The sequence below is a fragment of the Balaenoptera physalus genome (genome assembly GCF_965194825.1).
Source record: "Balaenoptera physalus genome assembly, chromosome: 20".
NCBI classification, from domain to species: Eukaryota; Metazoa; Chordata; class Mammalia; order Artiodactyla; family Balaenopteridae; genus Balaenoptera; species Balaenoptera physalus.
In genome coordinates, this window is record NC_138901.1 from 59215163 (window position 1) to 59238922 (window position 23760).

General features: G+C 41.3%; 1 protein-coding gene across 1 annotated transcript in view; it reads left to right on the top strand.

Moving 5' to 3' along the window:
- Nucleotides 1–23760, top strand: part of ADPRM (ADP-ribose/CDP-alcohol diphosphatase, manganese dependent) — a 386060-nt gene that overhangs the window by 315197 nt on the left and 47103 nt on the right. Inside the window, exon 8 of the mRNA XM_082441418.1 lies at nt 6983–7179. Coding sequence (XP_082297544.1) covers nt 6983–7036 — 54 coding nt within the window. The 3' untranslated portion in view covers nt 7037–7179. The remainder of the gene's footprint in view (nt 1–6982; nt 7180–23760) is intronic.

The window sequence follows — 23760 nt, forward strand, 5'->3', positions numbered from 1 at the left end:
GTATAGCACAGGGAACTATATTCAATATCTTGCATTAACCTATAATGGAAAAGAATCTGAAAAATTATAGATATATATGTATATGTATAACTGAATCACCCTGCCGTACACCAGAAACTAACACAACATTGCAAATCAACCACACCTCAACAAAAAATAATTCATCAAGCTTAAGATTTTAAAATTGCACTGTGTGTAATTTATACCCCAGTTTTTTAAAACACAGACTAATATATCTATACATACCATATGTACATTATATATACACACATATATAATATATATGTATGCATTTTATATATATAATATATATGCCTGTAGGTAGATATTTTATAAATATATGCATTATATATTACATACATGTTACCATTTCCAAATCTAATCAAGAAATTCTTTTTTTTTTTTAATTTTATTTATTTATTTTTGGCTGCATTGGGTCTTCGTTGCTGTGCACGGGCTTTCTCTAGTTGTGGAGAGAGGGGGGCTACTCTTCGTTGCCGTGCGTGGGCTTCTCATTGCAGTGGTTTCTCTTGTTGCTCTAGAGCACAGGCTCAGTAGTTGTGGCTCACGGGCTTAGTTGCTCTGCGGCATGTGGGATCTTCCCGGACCAGGGCTCGAACCCGTGTCCCCTGCATTGGCAGGCGGACTCCCAACCACTGCACCACCAGGGAAGTCCCAAGAAATTATTCTTTTGGCTACTTTTTTTTTTAAGATTTTTTTGATGTGGACCATTTTTAAAGTCTTTATTGAATTTGTTACAATATTGCTTCCATTTTATGTTTTGGTGTTTTTTTTTTTTTTTTTTTGGGCTGTGAGGCATGTGGGATCCTAGTTCCCCAACCAGGGATCGAACCCACGCCACCTGCATTGTAAGGCAAAGTCTTAAACACTGGACCACCAGGGAAGTCCCTTGGCTACTTTTCTTTTACTCCTGGCAGTTTTGATTTTTTTTTTTTTATCATCTTTATTGGAGTATAGTTGCTTCACAATGGTGTGTTAGCCTCTGCCCTACAACAAAGTGAATCAGCTATACACATATATACATCCCCATATCTCTTCCCTCTTGCATCTCCCTCTGGCCCTCCCTATCCCACCCCTCTAGGTGGTCACAAAGCACTGAGCTGATCTCCCTGTGCTATGCGGCTGCTTCCCACTAGCTGTCTATTTTACATTTGGTAGTGTATATATGTCCATGCCACTCTCTCACTTTGTCCCAGCTTACCCTTCGCCCTCCCTGTGTCCTCAAGTCCATTCCCTACCTCTGCGTCTTTATTCCTGTCCTGCCCCTAGGTTCTTCAGAACCATTTTTTTTTTTTTTTTTTTTTTAGATTCCATATATATGTGTTAGCATACGGTATTTGTTTTTCTCTTTCTGACTTACTTCACTCTGTATGACAGACTCTAGGTCCACCCACCTCACTACAAATAACTCAATTTCATTTCTTTTTATGAATGAATAATATTCCATTGTGTATATGTACCACATCTTCTTTATCCATTCATCTGTCGATGGACACTTAGGTTGCTTCCATGTTCTGGCTATTGGAAATAGTGTTGCAATGAACATTGTGGTACATGTCTCTTTTTGAATTATGGTTCTCTCAGGGTATACGCCCAGTAGTGGGATTTCTGGGTCGTATGGTAGTTCTATTTTTAGTTTTTTAAGGAACCTCCATACTGTTCTCCATAGTGGCTGTATCAATTTACATTCCCACCAACAGTGTAGGAGGGTTCCCTTTTCTCCACACCCTCTCCAGCATTTATTGTTTGTAGATTTTTTGATGATGACCATTCTGACTGGTGTGAGGTGACACCTCATTGTAGTTTTGATTTGCATTTCTCTAATTATTAGTGATGTTGAGCATTCTTTCATGTGTTTGTTGGCGATCTGTATATCTTCTTTGGAGAAATGTCTATTTAGGTCTTCTGCCCATTTTTGGTTTGGGTTGTTTGTTTTTTTGATATTGAGTTGCATGAGCTGCTTGTAGATTTTGGAGGTTAATCCTTTGTCAGTTGCTTCACTTGCAAATATTTTCTCCCATTCTGAGGGTTGTCTTTTTGTCTTGTTTATGGTTTCCTTTGCTATGCAGAAGCTTTTAAGTTTCATTAGGTGCCATTTGTTTATTTTTGTTTTTATTTCCATTTCTCTAGGAGGTGGGTCAAATAGGACTTGCTGTGATTTATGTCATAGAGTGTTCTGCCTATGTTTTCCTCTAAGAGTGTTATAGTGTCTAGCCTTACATTTAGGTCTTTCAACCATTTTGAGTTTATTTTTGTGTATGGTGTTAGCAAGTGTTCTAATTTCATTCTTTTACATGTAGCTGTCCAGTTTTCCCAGCACCACTTACTGAAGAGGCTGTCTTTTCTCCATTGTATATTCTTGCCTCCTTTATCAAAAATAAGGTGACCATATGTGCGTGGGTTTACCTCTGGGCTTTCTACCCTGTTCCATTGATCTATATTTCTGTTTTTGTGCCAGTACCATACTGTCTTGATTACTGTAGCTTTGTAGTATAGTCTGAAGTGCAGGAACCTGATTCCTCCAGCTCCGTTTTCCTTTCTCAAGATTGCTTTGGCTATTCGGGGTCTTTTGTGAAACATATCTTTTAAATCAAATGAATTAATTATTCAGATCTTCAACCTCCCTATTTTTGCCTATTGATCTGTCAAAGATTTAAAGAAGTATAATAACTTCCTCACCACCATTCTAATTCTGTCAATTTCTCCATGAATAGCAAATATTTTGTTTTTATGTATTTTGATGCAGCATTATTGCCCAGATAAAAGTTTGTTATCAGCGACACATTCTCTGTGAGTTGTAACTTTTGTCAAAACAAAATAAGGCTTCCAGTTTTAAAATCATAGAGAAAAGGTGGCTTGGTTTTCATTTCTTTTCAAAATCATTCCAAACAACAAGGAGAAACTGAAAGCCAAATTCCATCTTTGATGAAAGCAGAAGACTTGTACAACCCCAAACAATATTGTTACATGAAAAGGGAGCATGTATGGATGACTTTTAAATGGCTTAGCAATGAGAGAAAGGTTTATCCCACTTATGGCAGAGGGGAAACTGGTGAGAAGCAGGAAATATTGCCTGGCTGAGAGCTGGAAAACCTTTGGAATTAGAGAAAGCAAATACCAAAGAAACCAGGGGTGAGGTAGTGTTGACAACCAGAGGGTTATTTGAACGTCTTTACAAGAAGCAGTTAGATCCAATGTCCCCTACCCTGCCTACCACTATCCTATATAGTCAGCAATTATCCCCAATATAAAGCAAGAGAAAAATACTTTTTCAAAAATTGCACCTGAGAGCCTTTAAACTCAGATGCACTGACCATAGAGTAGGGCCAGGTGAGGTGGAGGTCTGAACATAGGGGAATAAGGTTTCAAAGTCTGTTCATAGAATGGTGGGAACATTTCCTATCAGCCACAGAATTCTGGGAGGGAGGCTGGAGAAACCAAATCCTTCTACACACAGCCAAAGAAAAGACCTACCCACATTGACATTCGATTCCCAAAGGAAAAGCTAGGTGGCCACTTGTTTACCATACAGTGAAGTCAATAACTTCCCTGGATGTAGTTTTCAATTAGTTATTCAGTGCTTCACTCTTAAATGTGAAGAGCAGAGAATCACGAGACCTCCGAAGAAGGCTTCTGATACAAAAGAGAGGAATCAAAACAAAATCAGCAGAAGTGAAAATAATGCAGAGAGTTTTAAAGTTTCATTTCTTTAAACTTTAAAGAAACTGTAATTAGTATGCTCAGAAATAGTAAAATATTGTGCATCTATGAAACAAACCTGTTTATAATGGGGACAGGGAGCAGTGATCAGCGAAGCAGAAGCAGTCTTTGGAAATTAAAAATGTGAAAACCATGATGAAAAGTTCAGTAGAGTTTGGAAAACAAAGTAGAAAATTCTTCAAGAAATTAGATTAAAATTATAAAGAAATAGACAAAAGGAAAGAATCCAATTCCTAATTTTGTCACAGTTTCTGAAAACAAATATCAAGACAGTGTAGGGGAAGATATTATTAAAGGAACAATAAAACTAACTGTCCCAGAACTGAAGGACAAACGGTTCCAGATTACTTCCTACCAGATGCTCAGCACAGTGGGTGATAAAATACATCAATACACACAATAGTGAAATTTTAGAATACTGAGATAAAGGGAAGAACCTAAAAACATGAAAGGTGGGGTGGGAAACAGGGCACAAGCAAAAATCAGTAACCAGAATGGCACTGGACTTCAAAAAAGCAATGCAGCAAAGACTTTAAAAATTGGAGAGAAACGAATTCCAACCTAGAATTCTAGACTGGCAAGATTTGCAATTAAGTGTTAGGGTAGGAATGCAAAAGTCTAAAAAATATATATATAAACTAGCATATGTCTTTTTCTCTTTTTTTCCTTCCAGAAAGCAACTAAAGGATATACTCCAACAAAATTAGATCGTAATTCAAGAAAATGAAAGACCGAAGACTCAGAAAAGTGGGGAAAGGGGATGGAGGGATGTCCCAGCTGACAGTGTGGCTTCAAACCTAGAGATGGAGCAGAAGGATGGAGGGCTCAAGTAGTGATGTCTCCTGAAAAAGGTTCGAAATGATAGATTATCTGACGGATTTAAGCACATGAAGATAATGTTGAGAGATATCTCACAGAGCTTTTGGTATTTATGGGAAAAGTTAGCCACAAGTTCAAGGGGAAAAAAAACCTTAAGCAAATGAAAAATAATGAGGCAAGCTCTGACTCCAGGCAAAACAAAAAGATGTACAAGAAAGAAAACACTTACGACAATTATTGGTTAAGCAGTTAGCACTATTTACATAGAGATAATAATAAAAACACCTGTGACACACACTGTTGGTTACCTTGCCAGTGTCTACACTCCTTTCTTCCTTGATTCCAAACCTCAATTTTGTTCAGGCAGCGATGTGCCTATCTAAAAATTCTTGCGATGTTAGATTACCTTGCAGTTGGAGGTGTGTGACACAGAGCCTGCTAATGAGACACGAGCTAAGTGTTCCTCGGAAACTTTTTCTTTTTCTTTCTCCTCTGGCTTCCCTTCTTCCTTCCTTTTTTTTTCCTTCCCTGAAACACAGGTGCATCATTGGAGGTGTAGCAGCTGTCTTGTGACCATGAGGGCAAAAACTACAAGCCTAAAATGGGAGAACAGAAAAATTAAAAAAACCTGGGTCCCTAAGGCCATCTTAAAACCACCACATCAGCTTTTGACTGCCTGAAAGCCATTGCTAGATGTGTTTTCTGTTACTTGCAGCCAAGCACATTCCTAACTGATACAATAGTGGATATGGACAAACCTCCAAATTGTGATATAACTACAACAGAAGAATGAGAGCAGGGTAAAATGGGTATACAAAAAATCCTTTGCTGGCAATATAAGAAGCTAATATCATTGATCAACTGAGGTCTGTTTATGTCCATTATTTTAACATATTTCTTACATATAAGAAACAGCCAAAAGAACTGAAAAATGTTGCCTTTAGAATGTTGGATGGGGATGAGGGATAAGGACCTGACATATTTGTTATATCCTTTTAGAAGTAAAAAAAATTTAGACTGTGCCCATGTTTAGCTTACTTTGATTAAAACATTAAATTAATTAAAAAGTAAAACAAAAAACTTTGTCTCATATAATGTCTTTTACCTTAGATTTTTTTTACTTTGTCTTCTATTAATATGGTAACTTCCATTTTCCATATTTTTCCTTTTTAATATTTCAGCCATGTCTTTTCCCATGCTTTTATCTTAGTCTGTTTGGATCATTTTATTTTAGGTGTGTAAATTGTAGACAGTACATACTCAGGTTTGGGGTTTTGACCCCATTGGTTTTGTCTTTTAATAGAAAAGCTTGATCCATTTGCTTTTATTGATACAACTCCTATGTTTGATCTTTGTTCTGTCATCTTTTTCTATGCTTTCCACCTTTTTATGTTTTCTTTGCTTTCTGGCTTGACAAGTGGATTTAGCATTTTGAAAGACGTGTTTCGTTTTAAGCTCTACTGATTCTTATCTTTAAGGTTTTTCAAAAATGCATTTCAAAAGGCATTTCTTAAACTGTATTTCCTTAACAGTCTGAACCAGGACTGAAATGTTAATTCCTCCAATTATTATGTTTAAAACAGTACATAGAACTTTCCTGCCTACTTTCTTTTCTGCTTTGCTTTTCTTCTTTTTCTTTTCTTCTCCCTCATGATCCACATTCACCTTCTTTTCACAATATATTTTTGAGATTTTTACATTCTGTCAACGATTTCATACTTTTATTCATGTAACAAACCATGTTCCATATATTGTACTAGATAATAAGCTTAGAGAAAGGGACACAATTCTTGCCCTGCAGGCACTTGAAGGTGACTAGGGAAGCAATGATAGTCCAGGGAAGTGGCATAGCAGAGGTCTGCCTGTGTTATGGGGGAGAAACTAGGAGAGGCATGAAACCTGGACTGGCTTCTCAGGGAAGACTTCCTGGTGGAGGGGGCACTTGAGCTGAATCTTAGAGCAAGATGTTGATAATCTAGTCCAAGAGAGGGGAGAAATCTTTCCAGCAGAGGGAGCAGCATACGTAAGGACAAGGAAGTAAGATGCCTTGGGTTGTGATAATGACAAACAGCTCAGTGTTGCACGAACATGGTGGCTGGTGAGAAAGGAAAGGGTTGGGAGGTGCAGTGAGAGATCCACTCACTAGGTCATAGATGGCTTTGAATGTCCCTCTCAAGAAGGATGCTACTGAAGAATCCTAAGCAGGATGCAGATGGGACTGGGGGAGGGTAGCAACGAGGATGGAAGGTGGCAGGCCTTTTATGAGGACATTTATAATGAAGGTGATTAAAATAAAGAGAAAGTGATGGAACAGGAGAAATAAGTATAGTCAGCAGACCTCAAGCCTGTGACCTTGGAGAGACAGCAAGGAAGTTACCTCTCCACATGCTACTCCAAACTCTCTGGTCCAATTTTTCTCCAGCTCCAGGCAAAGCTCCATTGGAAACGGGATATGACTTTCCAGTTGATACCATGAAGAAATATCAGTTCACTGGTCACAATCCAGTGGTTTGAACGAGCTGTCTTTTGAGGAGTAGGAGATTCGGGCAGAAGATGGGAGAAGATGGAAGTCACTTCAAGCCCAGTTTAATGTGTCCAAAGAGGTTACAGACAAACCAGGTAAGCCCCTTTCCCCTGCCTCAAATTCTCACCCATCCCTCGGGAAGTCTTTCATTGTTTAAACAGAGATAATTTAATAAGGTGTGGCAATGTTAGGAGATACAAGCAAAAACATGGTTTCTTAGTTCAGCTCTGGGTTTTGCAGGGTAGAGTGATATGGCTATGTAAGTGGTGTGGTTATGAATAGATAAGAGAGGAAGTCTTTAATTTGGTAATCCTAATACATGTACATTACCCCTTTTGTTATTGTCCTGCGGCCCTTCGGTATTTTGTTCTATCTTTTTCATTCTTTTTCCTCTTTGAACTTCAGTTTTTGAAGTTTCTATTGATGTCTTCAAGCTCATTGATTCTTTCCTCGGCTGAGTCCAGTTTATTGATGAGTCCATCAAAGGCGTTCTTCATTCCTGTCATGGTGTTTTGATCTCTAGCCTTTCCTTTTGATTCTTTCTTGGAGTTTCCATCTCATGGCTTCCATTACCAATCTGCCAGTCTGTTCTTGCATGTTGTCTACTTTTTCCATTAGAGCCCTTGGAATACTAATCATAGTCATTTTAAATTCCCAGTCTGCTAATTCCAACATCTCTGCCACACTTGAGTTTGGTTCTGATGTTTGCCCTGTCTCTTCAACCTGTGTCGTTTTTTGTTTTGTTCTGTTTTTTGTCTTTTAGTATGCTTTGTCATTTTTTGTTGCAAGTTTGACGTGATAAACTAGATAAAAGGAACCCAGTACTGGTTCCTGCAGAGTTTTCTTCTTCTGGTCTTCAGCTCCAGTAAGGTGTGATTCTTTGTCTACCTGTCTGTCTCTTCCATTTGGGGGGGCGGGGCGGGTAGCAGTTTGCCCTATGATGTCAGTTTTCTGATTGATCTAAGAAGAGTTGTTGATTTTCAGTTTGTTCATATTTTCTCCTGTTGTGTGGGTGGGAGAGTAGAAATCCAAGTTCCTTATATGTTGGCCTGGAAACCCAAAGAAGTCCTTAATTTGAAATTTTATTCATCAGGAGTTGATAAAGAATACTAAAGAAGCAGGTTTTAGAATTTTAGAAGGAGAGGTTTTCAGAATGACAGGAAAGAACGAGGCTTTTGCCTTCAAAGGAGGATGCTTAACTATATCCGGTCTTTTTCTCAGAAACACAAAGAACTTTAGAGGACTCTCCCTCCCATTTTGCAGATAAGCACACAGAGGTTCAGAGAGGTAAAGTGATTTTCTCAAGATCACACAGCCAATGACAGATCCGGGGCTTGAGTCCAGGTATCCTGATAATAATCTCAGTGTTCTTTCCGGGACCCGTAGGTCTCCCTGGTCTATGCTCCTGGGGGTCCTTTAACCTTCATCCACAGAGATGATGGTCACGACAACAAGGAATCTGGAGGAGGGGGGTGTGTAGCCTCATAGGAGGGTAGGCGAGGAGGAAATACTAGGATGATTCAGATCCAGAAAGAAACATCCTGAGTGTAGGAAGAGGTGTTTTGAAAAGGAAAAGGGACTCGGTGGCTATGGGAATGTGAGAGTCACCTTCCCTCTTGCTCCGTGGAGCTCAGCACCCCTCCCAAACCTGACAATTGTCTGCACACTGGTGCCCTCTAGTGGCCTGAAGAAAGAGATCATTTCCCCCAAATTTGACTACAGTGGGAACTTGAAGCTTGAACTTTGACTAAACTGGAAACTTTCCCTGGGAGGGAAAGAAAAATGTCCCTCCTCCATCCCTCACTTTGGTTCAGAGATTTGTCTAAGCAGGTTTTTTCCTCTTTCGCCCTTTAACTTCTTTTTGTTAAACAATCCAAAGACATTTAAAAACATGTGTGAAGGAGAGCATTACCCCATCTGGAGAACCATATGCACCCAAGTGTGAGGATGGGGGAAAGGAAGCCGTAGGAATACACACAAACACAGCCAGGATGTGCAGACACAAATACACATTCCTGGGGTGGATGAAGGCTTTGTGGATCCTAAAAGTTATAAAATTTGGGGATCTCCCTTTGAAAATAAAGAGAATATAAAAGTACAAATATTAATATTAATATTAATAAAAGTACAAATATTAACAAAAATACAAAATTAAGCACAGAGCTTTGGAAGAGTCCATTCATCAGCTTCATGGTGAATAATTCCCGCACATACCCATCTGCCCGTGCACACACAGAGAAGAAATGAAGGTATAAAGCAGAGCTATTTTTAATTTTCACTACTGTCCCCGAAATCCTATATATGCTGAGAATGGTCCACCTCAGTGAAGTCACGTTGGAAGGCAGTACAGTTATTCTTATGATGTTACCATCGTTCAAATGGTGTCTGGAATTGTTCCTTTTAATTCAGATACTGCCTTCAGATACTGTGGCATATTCCTTGGGATGTCGTTAATGATGACTTTTACCATTTAAGTGCAGATTCTTGGTGTGTGTGTGTGTGTGTGTGTGTGTGTGTGTGTGTGTGCAATAGCCAAATCCACACAGATAAATACTAAGAGGGGTACTCTAGCTGCCCGATGCTGGTTTTGGTCAAGACTAAAGGGTCTTTTTAAAAGCTATGAAACTCTCTGCCCTTTCATTGCTTCTATACTATCCCGTGAAGACATCTCCCTGAAAAGGAGCTGCAAAATGATTTTAGCGATGAAACAACCATTGGACTAGGTGTCTGTATGGGGTGGCCATGAGACTGCCTCCCAGTCTTCCACCTATAGGAAGGACAATTGACAGGGGCCCAGCTGCAGAGCCGGGGAAGCCACCTGGGCACACGAAGGCCAGGGCTCCTCCCAGCTCAGACCCGCATGCAGCAGGGGCACGAAGGCAGACCCCTTCCTGGCGGGGACTCCTGGGATGGCCGACCTCAGCACAGAAACATCCCCAGACTTTGCTGATCCTTTTGCAGATGACATGGCAGCCTAGGACATTTCCATCAAACCTTCTCTTTTTCTGTCCTTCACTCAAGGTCAAACTTGTGTGTCACAGTCTGATGGCGGCTCTTCCAGCTTGTCTGGTCTGCTCCCTATTTTTTTTTCCCCCGCAGGCATTTTTCCTAAAAACCCTTGCACAGTTAATCCCATCTTGGTTTCTGCTCCTTGGAGGACCAGACCAGCTTTCCGCAGCAATGACTTTGAAGAGCAGCCATCTGAGTTTTCTCTAATGTCTCAGTAACTGTAAGAAAGAATCTGGCCCCGTTCTTTTCAAACGCTTTTAATTGAAGTATAGTTGATTTACAATATTGTGTTAGTTTCAGGCGCACAGCAAAGTGATTCAGTTTTTGGTTTGTTTTTCTTTGGCCGCACAGTGCAGCTTGTGGGGTCCTAGTTCCCCGACCAGGTATCAAAGCCGGGCCCCCAGCACGGGAAGCTCAGAATCTTAACCACTGGACCACCAGGGAATTCCCCCAAAGTGATTCATATATGTGTGTGTGTGTATATATATATATATATATATATATATATATATATTATTTTTCAGATTATTTTCTATTACAGTTTATTACCATATATTGAATATAGTTCCCTGTGCTATATAGTAGGTCCTTGTTGTTTATCTATTTTATATATAGTAGTGTGTATATGTTAATCCCAAACTCCTAATTTATCCCTCCCCCCTTTTCTCTTTGGTAACCATAAGATTGTTTTCTATGTCTCTGAGTCTGTTTCTGTTTCATAGATAAGTTCATTTGTGTCATATTTTAGATTCCACATATAAGCGGTATCATATGATATTTGTCTTTCTCTTTCTTTTTTTTTTTAATTAATTAATTAATTTATTTATATTTTTGGCTGTGTTGGGTCTTCGTTTCTGTGCGAGGGCTTTCTCTAGTTGCGGCAAGTGGGGGCCACTCCTCATCGTGTTGCGCGGGCCTCTCACTGTTGCGGCCTCTCTTGTTGTGGAGCACAGGCTCCAGACGCGCAGGCTCAGTAGTTGTGGCTCACGGGCCTAGTTGCTCCGCGGCATGTGGGATCTTCCCAGACCAGGGCCCGAACCCGTGTCCCCTGCATTGGCAGGCAGATTCTCAACCACTGCGCCACCAGGGAAGCCCTGTCTTTCTCTTTCTGACTCACTTCACTTAGTATGGTAATCTCTAGGTCCATCCATGTTGCTGCAAATGGCAGTATTTCATTCTTTTTTTATGGCTGAGTAGTACTTCATAGTGGATATATACCACATCTTCTTTATCCATTCATCTGTCGATGGACATTTAGGTCACTTCCACATCTTGGCTATTGTAAATAGTGCTGCCATGAACATTGCGATGCATGTATCTTTTCGAATTAGAGTTTTCTCTGGATATATGCCCAGGAGTGGGATTGCTGAATCATATGGCAACTCTGTTTTTAGTTTTTTGAAGAACCTCCATACTGTTCTCCAGAGCAGCTACACCAATTTACATTCCCACCAACAGTGGAGGAGGGTTCCCTTTTCTCCACACCCTCTCCAGCATTTATTATTCATAGATTTTTGATGATGGCCATTCTGACCGGAGTGAGGTGATACCTCATTGTGGTTTTGATTTCATTTATCTAATAATTAGTGATGTTGAGCATCTTTTCATGTGCTTGTGGGCCCCGTTTTTTATGTTCAACGACTGACAATTTTTAAGCTCCACCCATCCCTCTACCCCTTGTACCCCACATCTGGGGAAACTGGTAAGAAAGCCTCCTTGGCGCCAGCAGGAGAGTGAAACCCAGCTAGCCCCTGCCCCAGCCTGAGAACTCTCACCCTGGCCCCCATTCCTTAACTGCCTGAAAAACCCAGGCCTGGCTCCCTTCCTCCATCTCTGAAGTTATTTGGGGTCTACTTAAGAGTCCTGCTCTGCTCTCCCCCGAGACCTCAAATCCCTAAGTAATAAAACTTTTCATTCCTTCTTGGTGAATGTGTGGCATCATCAGTTCTGACATCCGAACCAAATTGTGGGAGGGGATACGCGTATCTTTGAAGGGTGGTCATAACAGGAACATGGTGTTGTCAGTTGCCACCTATTGCAATTGGCTACTCAGGTCCACGGCTGAAAACAGCTGTTACGAGGCACCCCACCTTCTCACTTGCTAGGACCACCAGCTCTGTGACTTGCTAGGACCACCAGCTCTGTGGTCAGCCCCCTTCCTTCAGGGCGTGTAGAAGGATGCCATTCAGTAAAGAGAGTACCACCCACCCACTCCTCACACACAACGGCAACATGAAAGGAGGCGAGAGGGAAAGGAGGTGGCATTTTGAAGGAGTGTCACGTTCGTGAAAAGGAGCTCCAGCCTGTTCTCCACAATGCTAAGAGGGAGAGCAACCAGGAGAATCAAGGGGGTTCAGGAAAGTGCCTGAACCTTCTCTCCCTCCACTAGGTTGGGGACTGGAGATCATCTTGCTCGAAAGGGGACAAGACGATGCCTCCTGTCAGAGGTGCAGAGGGCAGAAGGATATGCCAGTAGGGAGCCAGTTGATCTCCTCATTTCACGTGGCACACCTGTGTGTTTCCTGACCAGGCGTGAAGGAGAAAGCTCCAGACAGCTTGAAACCTGGCATGGTGACCCCATAAACAAGATGGGATGCGTAGACAGTCTGGAGTGGCTACTGGGAGGAGGGTGAGGAACACATCACAACTAGGAGTTGAATCCAGGGAAACGTGCAGGGGGCAGGGCCGCCTAGGGCTCCCTGAAGCACCAACAGACAACCTCCCCGAAGTAACCAACATTCTCTTGGAAACTTGACACTCAGGCAGAACCAATGGCTACTGGCTACTGAGTGTTAGAGAGGAAACAGCAGCCAACAGAAAGAAGCAACTTTCCCACTGGACAGCCAGGAAGGAGAAGCTCCACCCCTCTCCCTCCCCAGGGCCCCAACATCAGCTTGGTGTGTACCACCCTCCCTGTTCTAAGCCGCTGTTGTTGAGTTTGGCCCCTGTAGTTGGGGGAAGAGCTGGGGGATGATGGAAGAGGACTTTGGAATGACCGTGAAATTAACAATTTTAAAATAAACAACACGGAGTCTGAGAAAGGAAACCAGACTGACAGAATAACCCAAACGGACAAAAAGTTATGGAATTCAACCATGATGTCATGAAGGGACTCCACTATCAAGTAGGGGGGGAAGGAGTTAACCCAAGTAGCAGCAGAAACTGGAAAAACAAACGGATTTTTGTGATTCTATTCCAGTGAGTTAATATCCTTCTCTAAATCAGCAGCATGTAATTTTTAAAAATACAAAATCAATCTTTTTTTTTTTTTTTTTTTTAAAGGTTTTTTTTTTTTTTTTTTTAACTTTCGGTTTATTTATTTATTTACTTATTTATTTATGGCTGTGTTGGGTCTTCGTTTCTGTGCGAGGGCTCTCTCTAGTTGCGGCAAGCGGGGGCCACTCTTCATCGCCGTGCGCGGGCCTCTCATTATCGCGGCCTCTCTTGTTGCGGAGCACAGGCTCCAGACGCTCAGGCTCAGTAGTTGTGGCTCACGGGCCTAGTTGCTCCGCGGCATGTGGGATCTTCCCAGAGCAGGGCTCGAACCCGTGTCCCCTGCATTAGCAGGCAGACTCTCAACCACTGCGCCACCAGGGAAGCCCCTACAAAATCAATCTTTAAAGGAAATAATTAAACATCGCCTATAACCTGGTGCCTGCTAGGTATACACCCACAGTTCATTGCTTTCACATTTCTGAACAATGTCCATTTAAACCGTAGGTTATGCGCATTATTTTCAACCTCTGTGCTATGCTCACGCTGTTCTTTCCACCTTGAATAGCAGACCTTATGCTCCAACTCTCATCTCTCAGTGTAAAATCTTATGTTACTAGAAAAACAAAACCATCCTTTTTCTCTCCATTCGGAGTCTGGGGAAGAGAATGCTCTTGGCTGGCTAGGAACTGAATCTCGCTCTTCCAAGAACTAATTACAAAGCCCGTTAGGTCTTAGTGTAGTCATGAGGGCAGTTCTTAAGAGGCATAACACTGGAAAATGGGCCCACTTCTTATTTCCAGCAGGCTCTAGGGGGGTCCTAGTTTGAAAGGGTGGGTGTGCGTACACTGTTCAAAAGTAAATGATATGAGGTGTTCATTACACGTAGAGAGGAGGCTTTGAAAGCATTGGGGATGTAAGAAAAATACTTCTCTTCCACCTTCTGGGTTTAGAGTGTAATATCTCTGATAATTAATATTTATCCTTGGGAAAGGCGGATGTGCCCATGGTGGAGGCCGAATTGGAAAGAAACCCCACAGCTTTCCAATGAGTTATCAATAGAATAAGGAGGATTGTCAACAACTCACTACGTACAGAGGCCGCTAGGGGAAGAGGAGTGGTCCCTGGTGGTCCCATGGTTACGACTTCTTGCTCCCAGTGAAGGGGAGCCGGGTTCAATCCCTGGTCAGGGGACTAGATCCCACATGCATGCCTCAACTAAAAAGATCCTGCATGCCGCAGCTAAGACCCGGTGCAGCCAAATAAATAAAATAAAACAAATATTTTTTAAAAAAGACTCATAGGAGGGAGAGTAGAAGAGGATTCACAACGAGGAACAGACCCCCAAACGGGAGAGCATGGCTAGGAGCTGGGGGAGCCCAGGAGGGCGTTCCCTGTGTGGGTTCAACTTGGTTGAGCGTTTTTCCCTTGTACTAGGGTGAAGGTCACATTAAGGTTTTAAATATCTGTGCTCCTCTATTATGTAAATGTCCTTTGGGTACTGCGATCCTACGTAACAGTTGATATATATATACACACATACACATATATATGAAAGTATTATACACATATATATGCTTATATATATGTAAAATAGTGGTGTTACAAAGAACAAAGAAACAGACTAATGGAGAGAAGCAGGGCCTGCCCAGCCCCCCTTGTGTGCGTGGCCGGGCCCAGGGAGAAGTGTCCCAGCTGGGAGATGCTTTCCAGCAGAATGTTCCAGGAACGGCGGCAGGGCTGGGATCCGTGGGCAGGAGAGCAGGCTGGGGAGGCTGGGGAGGCCTGCAGCCGAAACCGTCCCCCTCCCTGCGTGCGCGAGGCGAAGGTGACCTTTCCAAGTGGGAAAAGGCTGACATGCGGGTTACTCTAGTCGCTTCCCAAGGCTGTCTTTCAAATGCCGCATCCTTTACTGAGGCCTCCCTGAGCTCATCCAAGCTAGAAAGAGCCCCTCACGCCTCCGAAAGCTGGGAGCCCTTGATTTGGTGGCTCTTACCGGTATCTGCTTTCAGTGAGAGTCCTTTACAAAGTAAGTCCTTGCCCAGATACCTTCGTTTGCCTTCACGTTCCCTGGTGCCCGCCCCCCTCCCTCACTGTTCTCCATCTGGCTTCCTGTTGGGCTGAGCTGTAAGCCCAACAGATACCCTTGTTCTCTGGCTTCTGTTGGCCCATGGGGGGCCCTTACAGTAGGTGGGAGGGAGGTGGGGGTAATTGGTCCCCTAGTTCTTTCCCTTGGAGGTCACCTCAAGGTTAACTCTCTCAACTGAAGCTCGCTCCCTTCACGGTGGCTGCACTGGAAGACTCCATCCCCCTCCAGGTTCCAGTATCCACTGCACACCTTAGCTCTGCAGGTCCCGCGGAGGATAGCACCTTGACGGCTACTAGCCCAGGCCACCACACTCTCCCTTATGCTCTCCCTATATTCATTCCTTTGTAACTGGTTCTTCAACTTACCTTAATCTGTGCATACCAAATGTTTCCAGTTGAGACCCTGCCTGATACACTCCCTTACTAAATACATGGGGGGCATACCAATAGATGTTTGCATTATGCTTATTTCTGAACCAAGGCTAAAACAGAGTCTTGAATATTATAGGTGCCCGGTAAACATTTGTTCAGTACTATGCGTCTAGAACCGAGTTTCTCAACCTTGGCACTACTGACACTTGAGGACAAATAACTCTTTGTCAGGGGCGGGGGTCAGGGGGCTGCCCCGTGCACTGTAGGATGTTTGGCAACATCCCTGGCCTCTGTGTACTAGACGCCAGGGGCAACCTAACACCATTTTTGGCAACCAGAAATGTCTGCGGACAGCGCTAAATGCCCCCCCACATGCACCAGGGAGCAAAATTGCTCCCTGTTGAGATTCACTGCCCTAGATGTGCGCTCCTTTTGTCATTTCAGCATTCATGTTACGAAAACCAATGTCATTACTTCATGGCGACAGTTAATAATGTACATGTATGTGTATACACACATACATGAATGAATGCACACATTGGGACCCACAAACACAAAACACTTCAAAGTCACATAATCTGACATGGATAAACATACTTGCACACGTGAAAACGTATTTGAAAGGAATTCTCAAAGTTAGGATATCAAAGACATTTTTTCTTATTTTTAAAAACAAAATCTTTATTATCAAGTGAAAAAAAAAATCACCCACAACATAGAGATAACATTAAATGAGATTTCTTTGACCTTTACAGAGATTCATGAGCTTAGATCTTCAAAAGATCATAGGCGTAAGCATAAATGCGGTGTGCTAACCGGTACATGAAATAGAAGATGATCAAAAGGAACAAGGCGCTTCCAGGTACAATACTGAGAACATGCGGGTCTAATGATCCTCCCCCCTCCCCGCCCACACCTAGACAGTCATTGAAAGGACCGCGGCTTGCAAGCCCAGAGACACAAATTACGAAGTCTTATTTTGCTGCTTGCAAGAGAAGTGTGTTAGGGGCCTCAAAACCCTTAAAGCTACTGTGTTGGTCTCCGTGTATGATCTCAGGTTCCACTGACCTTCTTTCTGTTATAACCACTTGCTTCCTTTCCAGTTCTTTCTCTCTCCCACCAATGGATACTGTGTCAGTATCTCCATGTTGCACAAATCCAGGGGACACTGTTCATTTTATTTGGGAGCTTTCCTATGCTAGCACACTCTCTCTTATTAATAACAGCAATAATAATAGTACAGTGTCTCCTCCTTCCCCTGTTAGAGGGGTTGAGGATAGTGTGGGGCTGTCTGGAGAAGTACTTCAAAGTCCTGGGTGTGTCCTGGATGATGGAGGGAAACTTTCCCAGAGTTTTGGTGCATGGAACTGAGCCACAATCCCTGGAAACTGTGTCCTAAGACTCAACTAGGCAGTTTAAAATAAGGTCACCGATTCAAACAGATCTGGACAGAGAGGGAGAGTCAATGTATGAAGCCATTGAGATCAGCCATGATGGGAGCCAACAAAAGAAAGGTCTAGAGTCAGTAAGAAGAAGCCTAGGATCATTCGTGAGCCCCAGGAAGTTCTAGAGGCAAGTGCAAGCCTCTGTGGTGGCTTTCTGTGTTGATCCCCAAGCAGCCGATAAGAATGTGCTGGATTTAAAGGGATAATAATGTAAAATCAACCATGATAACAGCAAGCAACTTAACTGAATTTCCACCAATCGGATGCACCCCAGTGACACTTTGATTTGAAACAGAGTTAAGAGGAAAGTGGGGATCATCCATTTTACAGAGAAAAACGAAGGTAGAGCAGCTTTCTAAACATGGCAGAGGTAATTGCTTCTGCTCTGTTTCTCACCCGTAATTGTTTCCGAACTTAACCTGAAGCCTGTTCTATCAGCCTTTCCAAAGAGTTTCTAAGTTACTAAATACCATTTAATAAATTCCTCCCTACTTCAAGTAGCTAGAGAAGATGGTATGGTCTACAACTACAAGTGTAGCAATCCTTGGATTTTAATTCAAGCTCTGGGTGTGTGTGTGTGTGTGTGAGTGTGTGTGTGTCCTAAAATACCACATTAGACAATAACATGAATTTGGAAAAGACATGATTGGTGTTTGGGTTGTCTCATCCTCTGGCCAACCCCATTTGGAGAGAGGGATGGCTAACTTTATTACCTTTTATTGGAGGAAGGATACAGTAATAGGTGAAAGCCTTAATCATTTGGGACTTTCTTATTTCAGTGCACAATCAGTATTGTACAGTATATGACAATACAGTATAGTGGCAATATAGATTGAAAAAAATACTGATTTCCATTAACCTACATTTTATGCCATTGAATTTTTAGTCCATATATATATATATATATATATTTTTTTTTTTTCTTTTGGCCATACCACGTGGCTTGTGTGATCTTAGTTCCCTGACCAAGGATTGAACCTGGGCCACTGCAATGAAAGCGCCGAGTCCTAACCACTGGACCACCAGAGAATTACCTAGTCCCCTCTTATTGAATGAGTCCATTTATATTAAATATCCAGAATAGATGTACAGATTGCCAACAAACACATGAAAGGATACTCAACATCACTAATCATTAGAGAAATGCAAATCAAAACCACCATGAGGTATCACCTCACACTGGTCAGAATGGCCATCATCAAAAAAATCTACAAACAATAAATGCTGGAGAGGGTGTGGAGAAAAGGGAACCCTCTTGCACTGTTGGTGGGAATGTAAATTGATACAGTCTCTATGGAGAACAGTATGGAGGTTCCTTAAAAAACTAAAACTAGAATTACCATATGACCCAGCAATCCCACTACTGGGCATATACCCTGAGAAAACCATAATTCAAAAAGAGTCATGTACCACAATGTTCATTGCAACACTATTTACAATAGCCAGGACATGGAAGCAACCTAAGTGTCCATCGACAGATGAATGGATAAAGAAGATGTGGCACATATACACAATGGAATATTACTCAGCCATAAAAAGAAACGAAATTGAGTTATTTGTAGTGAGGTGGATGGACCTAGAGTCTGTCATACAGAGTGAAGTAAGTCAGAAAGAGAAAAACAAATACCATATGCTAACACATATATATGGAATCTAAAGAAAAAAAAATGGTATGAAGAACCTAGGGGCAGGACAGGAAAAAAGACGCAAATGTAGAGATTGGACTTGAGGACACAGGGAGAGGGGAGGGTAAGCTGGGACGAAGTGAGAGAGTGGCAAGGACTTATATATACTACCAAAATCAATAGCTAGTGGGAAGCAGCCACATAGCACAGGGAGATCAGCTCGGTGCTTTGTGACCACCTAGAGGGGTTGGAAAGGGAGGGTGGGAGGGAGACGCAAGAGGGAGGGGATATGGGGATATATGTATACGTATAGCTGATTCACTTTGTTATACAGCAGCAACTAACACAACAATGTAAAGCTATTATACTCCAATAAAGATGTTAAAAAAAAAACATATATGACAAATGTTAAAGAAACGTAGAAGAAAGAAAAATAAATATAAAAGCAAAAATTTATGACAGAGATAGCCTACAAAAGAGGATCAGTAAAGCTATACTTTGGACAGAAAGGGGAGCCTAATAAAATTGACACATGTCTAGTAAGATTGATCACGAGAAAAAGAAGGAAGGCACGAATATCTAATGTCAGGAACAAAATAGGGCACGTCACCAAAGATCATGCAGAGAAAGGAAATAAGAGAATATTATCAACAGCCTTATGTCAACACATACAAAGTTTTAGATTAGATGAGTCCAGAAACATATAATTTATTAAAAGTGACCCAAGAGGCAGAACAAGGACCTATATTCAATATCTTGTAATTGCTGTATGTCTGAAACATTATAAATCAACTGTACTTCAATTTAAAAAATATAAGACAATAAAATGTAAAAAAGTGACACAGGAGGAAATAGAAAATCTGAATATTTTAATAACTTAAAGAAAATGAAACTAGAATTTTAAATGTTCTACAAATGCAATTGTAGGAGCAAATAGCTTTACTGGCAATGACAATCTTGCACAAAGATTAAGAGAGACTACTCCCCAGTTTGTTTTATGACGTCAGAATACCTTAACAAATACCTGAGAAGGTCATTATGAGAAAAGAAAATACTCATTTGTGAGCAGAGAGGCAAAAATCCTAAAGAAAATGTTAGCAAGCTGAATCTGGCAATATATACATAAATATGTATATATGTATATATATTTAGCATATATATGATAATATATTATTATTAAGTATTTGAGTTTATTTCAGGAATACATGGTTTAAGTAAACATTTAAAAATCAACGTAATATACCATATTAACAGAATAAAGGGAAAAATAACAGATGTAGAAAAGTCATCTGGAAAATTTAAACATTTGTTCATTAAATTGAAAACACAAAAACAAAAATCTTAGTAAGCTAGGAGTGGAAAGGAAATTCTGTAAGCTGATTAAAGATATAGGGATATAATCTTCTAAATTTATATTATATATATTTATATTTAATGGCAAATTATTGAGAGTTTTCCCTCTGAGATTAGAAATAATACCTGCCATAAAATGAAAAAAAATTTTAAATATACACCTTACATTAGCATCAAAAATATCAAATACCAAGGATTCAATCTAACAAAAGTTGTTTAAAGACTTCGTTGCAGAAAATACAAAAAGAGAAATTAAAGAAGACCCAAATAAATGAAGGGTTATACCATGCAAATTTGAAACTCAATATTTTTAAGATGTCAATTCTTGCTAGATCAATTGATAGATTCAATACAATCTCAAGGTTTTATTTTGGGGGAAGAATTGGGAACTGATCCTAAACTTTATCTAGAAAAGCAAATGGCAAAGAAAGTTAAGACACTTTCAGAGATGAAGGGTGGGAGCCTGACTCCACTTGATATTAAGAATTATTATAAGAGATTAATTAAGACAAGGATAGACAAATAGATCAATGGAATAAATAAGAGCCTAGAAATAGAATCATGCATGAATGGACAGATGACAGATGTGGCACCACAAAGAAGCAAGGGTGGGCTTTTCAGCCAATTGTGCTGGAACAATTGGATATTCATGTGCAAATGTAAGGGAAAAGACAGAAAATTTTGGTGTTAACCACACATACCATACCCCAAACCAACTCCAGCTGGACTTAGAATATGTTAGGTGTTCAAAGTAAAACAGTGGAACATCTAAAGGATAGCTCTTCATAATCTTGGGGTAGGTGACATAAAACATCTCACACACACACACACACACACACACACACACACACACACACACACACTGCTAACCACAAAGGAAAAGGTTAACTTGACTATCTTCAAAAATTAAGAACTTCTGCTCGTTCAAAGATGCCATTAAGAAAACAAATAAAAAGGCAACCAAAAGACTGGAAGAATATATTTGCTGCATAAAGTCAAAAAAGGGCTTCCATCCAGAATTTTTAAAAAAAAAAAACTATTATAAGTCAAAGAAAAGACAGACAGTCTAACAGAAAAATGGGCAAGAGACTTCAACATGCTCTTAAACAGGTACAAAAGAAGGTATCCAAATGGCCAATAAACACGAAATGCTCAGCCTCATTAGAAATCATAGAAATGTGAATTAGAACAACAGCGCAAAGCCACTGCATACTTAATGAGAACTGTGGCTGAAATTTGAAAGGCTGACTTTACCAAGTAGATGAGGACATAGAGCAACGAGTTTCTAAATTTCTAAGGAATATAAATGGGTACAACCACTTTTGAAACCTGGCATTTTCTGCTAAAGTTGAGGATTTGCATTCCCTGTAACTCAGCAGTTCCATTTCTAACTATATACTTAACAGGAATGCATCAGGAATCATGTACGGGAATGTTTGCTGCACCACTATTTGTAATAGCCCCCAAACTGGAAACAACCCAACGTGCATCAACTGCAAAAATGGATAAACCACTTGCGGTATATCCATCTATTGAAATACCACCGAGCAATGAAAGGAAAACAAAGCACCAGCTACATGAATCTCTCAATGAAAACACATTTAAAGCTATCTGACAACACACTGTTGAATAACAAAAGGCAGACACAACAACAAAAAATGCATATTGTATAATTCATTTATACAAAGTTTAAGAAGTGGCTAAAACTAAAATGTAGAGTTTAGATAGGCATATGTGATATAAGAGATATATATTTTATATATATATATATATATATATATATATATATATATATATATATCATACACACACACACACACACACACACACACACACGGGATAACCATAAACATCAGGAGAATGGTTCCCTTTCAGGAGGGAGGGGTGGGCACCGCTTGGGCTTAGGCATGAATGGGGCTTCTAAGGCGCTAATGATGCGTTATTTTCTTACCTGGGTGTTGGGTCCATGGGTGTTTGGGTACCAGCTTTGTGATAAAATTTTGAGCTGTCTATCTTTTCTTTTTGCACAATTTTTCCTGTGTGCTATATATTTCATAGTTTAAAAAAGTTTTTAACACCTTCACTGCCTTGTCAAAGTCAGGGAAAAGAAACCAAGTTTGTTGGGCCCCTATACGTATTAGGCTCTGTGCCAGGCACCTGACGTACTTTATCTTACTGAATTCCCATAAAGAGCCTACAACAGCGATATTATTCCTGTTTTACAGCTTAAGAAACAGAGGTGCAGAGAGGTGACTAAATACCAGACACTCGGGTAGCGAGTTGTAGAACTGGAAAGCAATTGAAGCGTGTCTCAATCAGCCAGGTTACATCAGAGAGTCTTTGTCTTGAAAGGACTGAGAGCCAATGATGCTGAGACCAGCGGTTCAGGGAAGAGTGTAGTGGGACTTAAGCCACGTCCTTTGGAGGACTTCTCACCTCTTGTTAGCAGTTCAGCAGTCTGGCCGGTGGATAAGAGACTGCTGTTCACAGACCTTTAGTGCACACCCTACAGCCATTGCTGCTGGCCTCCACCTCTATCCACACACTCCCTGGGCTGCCCTTTGGTGACCTCAGTCTCCTTCAAGTCACCAGTGATGTCCTGTGGTGGCTCAAGACTGTCTTTACTCTTTGGACCTCTGCCTTCTTATTAGTTTTCGTCCCTTTGGGAACTTTTAGGCTATGGAACTAGGATGCAAGGTTGTTCAATGGTCAACCATTATAATAAAACTGTATGACACCTTGTAGAAGCATGCCTTTTTGTTCTAACCCTTTGACATCTGGGGTCTTGCTGACAGTGGAGCGATTGCCCCTCCCAGGGCTGGCCAATTCCTAGCGATAGCAAACAACTCACCTGAGTGGGCCTTTCATAGGCAGAGTAACCAATCCAGGGCCCATTCTCTCCAACCACCTCCTTTTTGGAGCTCTTCCACTCCAGACCACCATCCACCTGCCCTAATCACCCCACTGGGGGGCCGGGTACCAGACAACTAGAACAGCCCCTATGCCCTAGAGTCCACGGAAATTATTCAAAGCAGCCCATCCTTATACCCCACTAGGGGCTCAGGAAGCAAACTCAGAGTATCAGTGGGCTCAGACAAATATGAGATAAATTAACTGAATTGAATTTTGTTTTTTGTTAAGAAACAACTTTCAACTTCAGTAAAATGTAAAGATCTTATTGGCTTCATTCAGTGATTCATGAATCAGACAGCATCCCATCTATCAAAGAGGAAGGAGCTCTGAAGGGCTGCCCCAAATGAGAGACTTTTATAGGCAGAGGGACGCAGGACAAGGAAGTTTCCAGCAAAGAGTGGATCGTATCAGGCAAGGTCACCTTCCTTTGGGGGAAGGTAGGGGTCCACCAGGCAGGTTACCCCACTAGTTCTGACCAGGTGATCCCAGACAGACTGGTTAAGATTACATTCCACGGGGAGGCTGAAACTGCAACTGGTTAGGTATTAAGTCTAGGTTTGGTGACATAGACTTGGCACAAGAGACTTGATTTAGGGCCTGTGGTCTCTTTTTCACTAATGCTGAATGAGGCCAGAGCATGCATCAGGGGGTGCTGCAC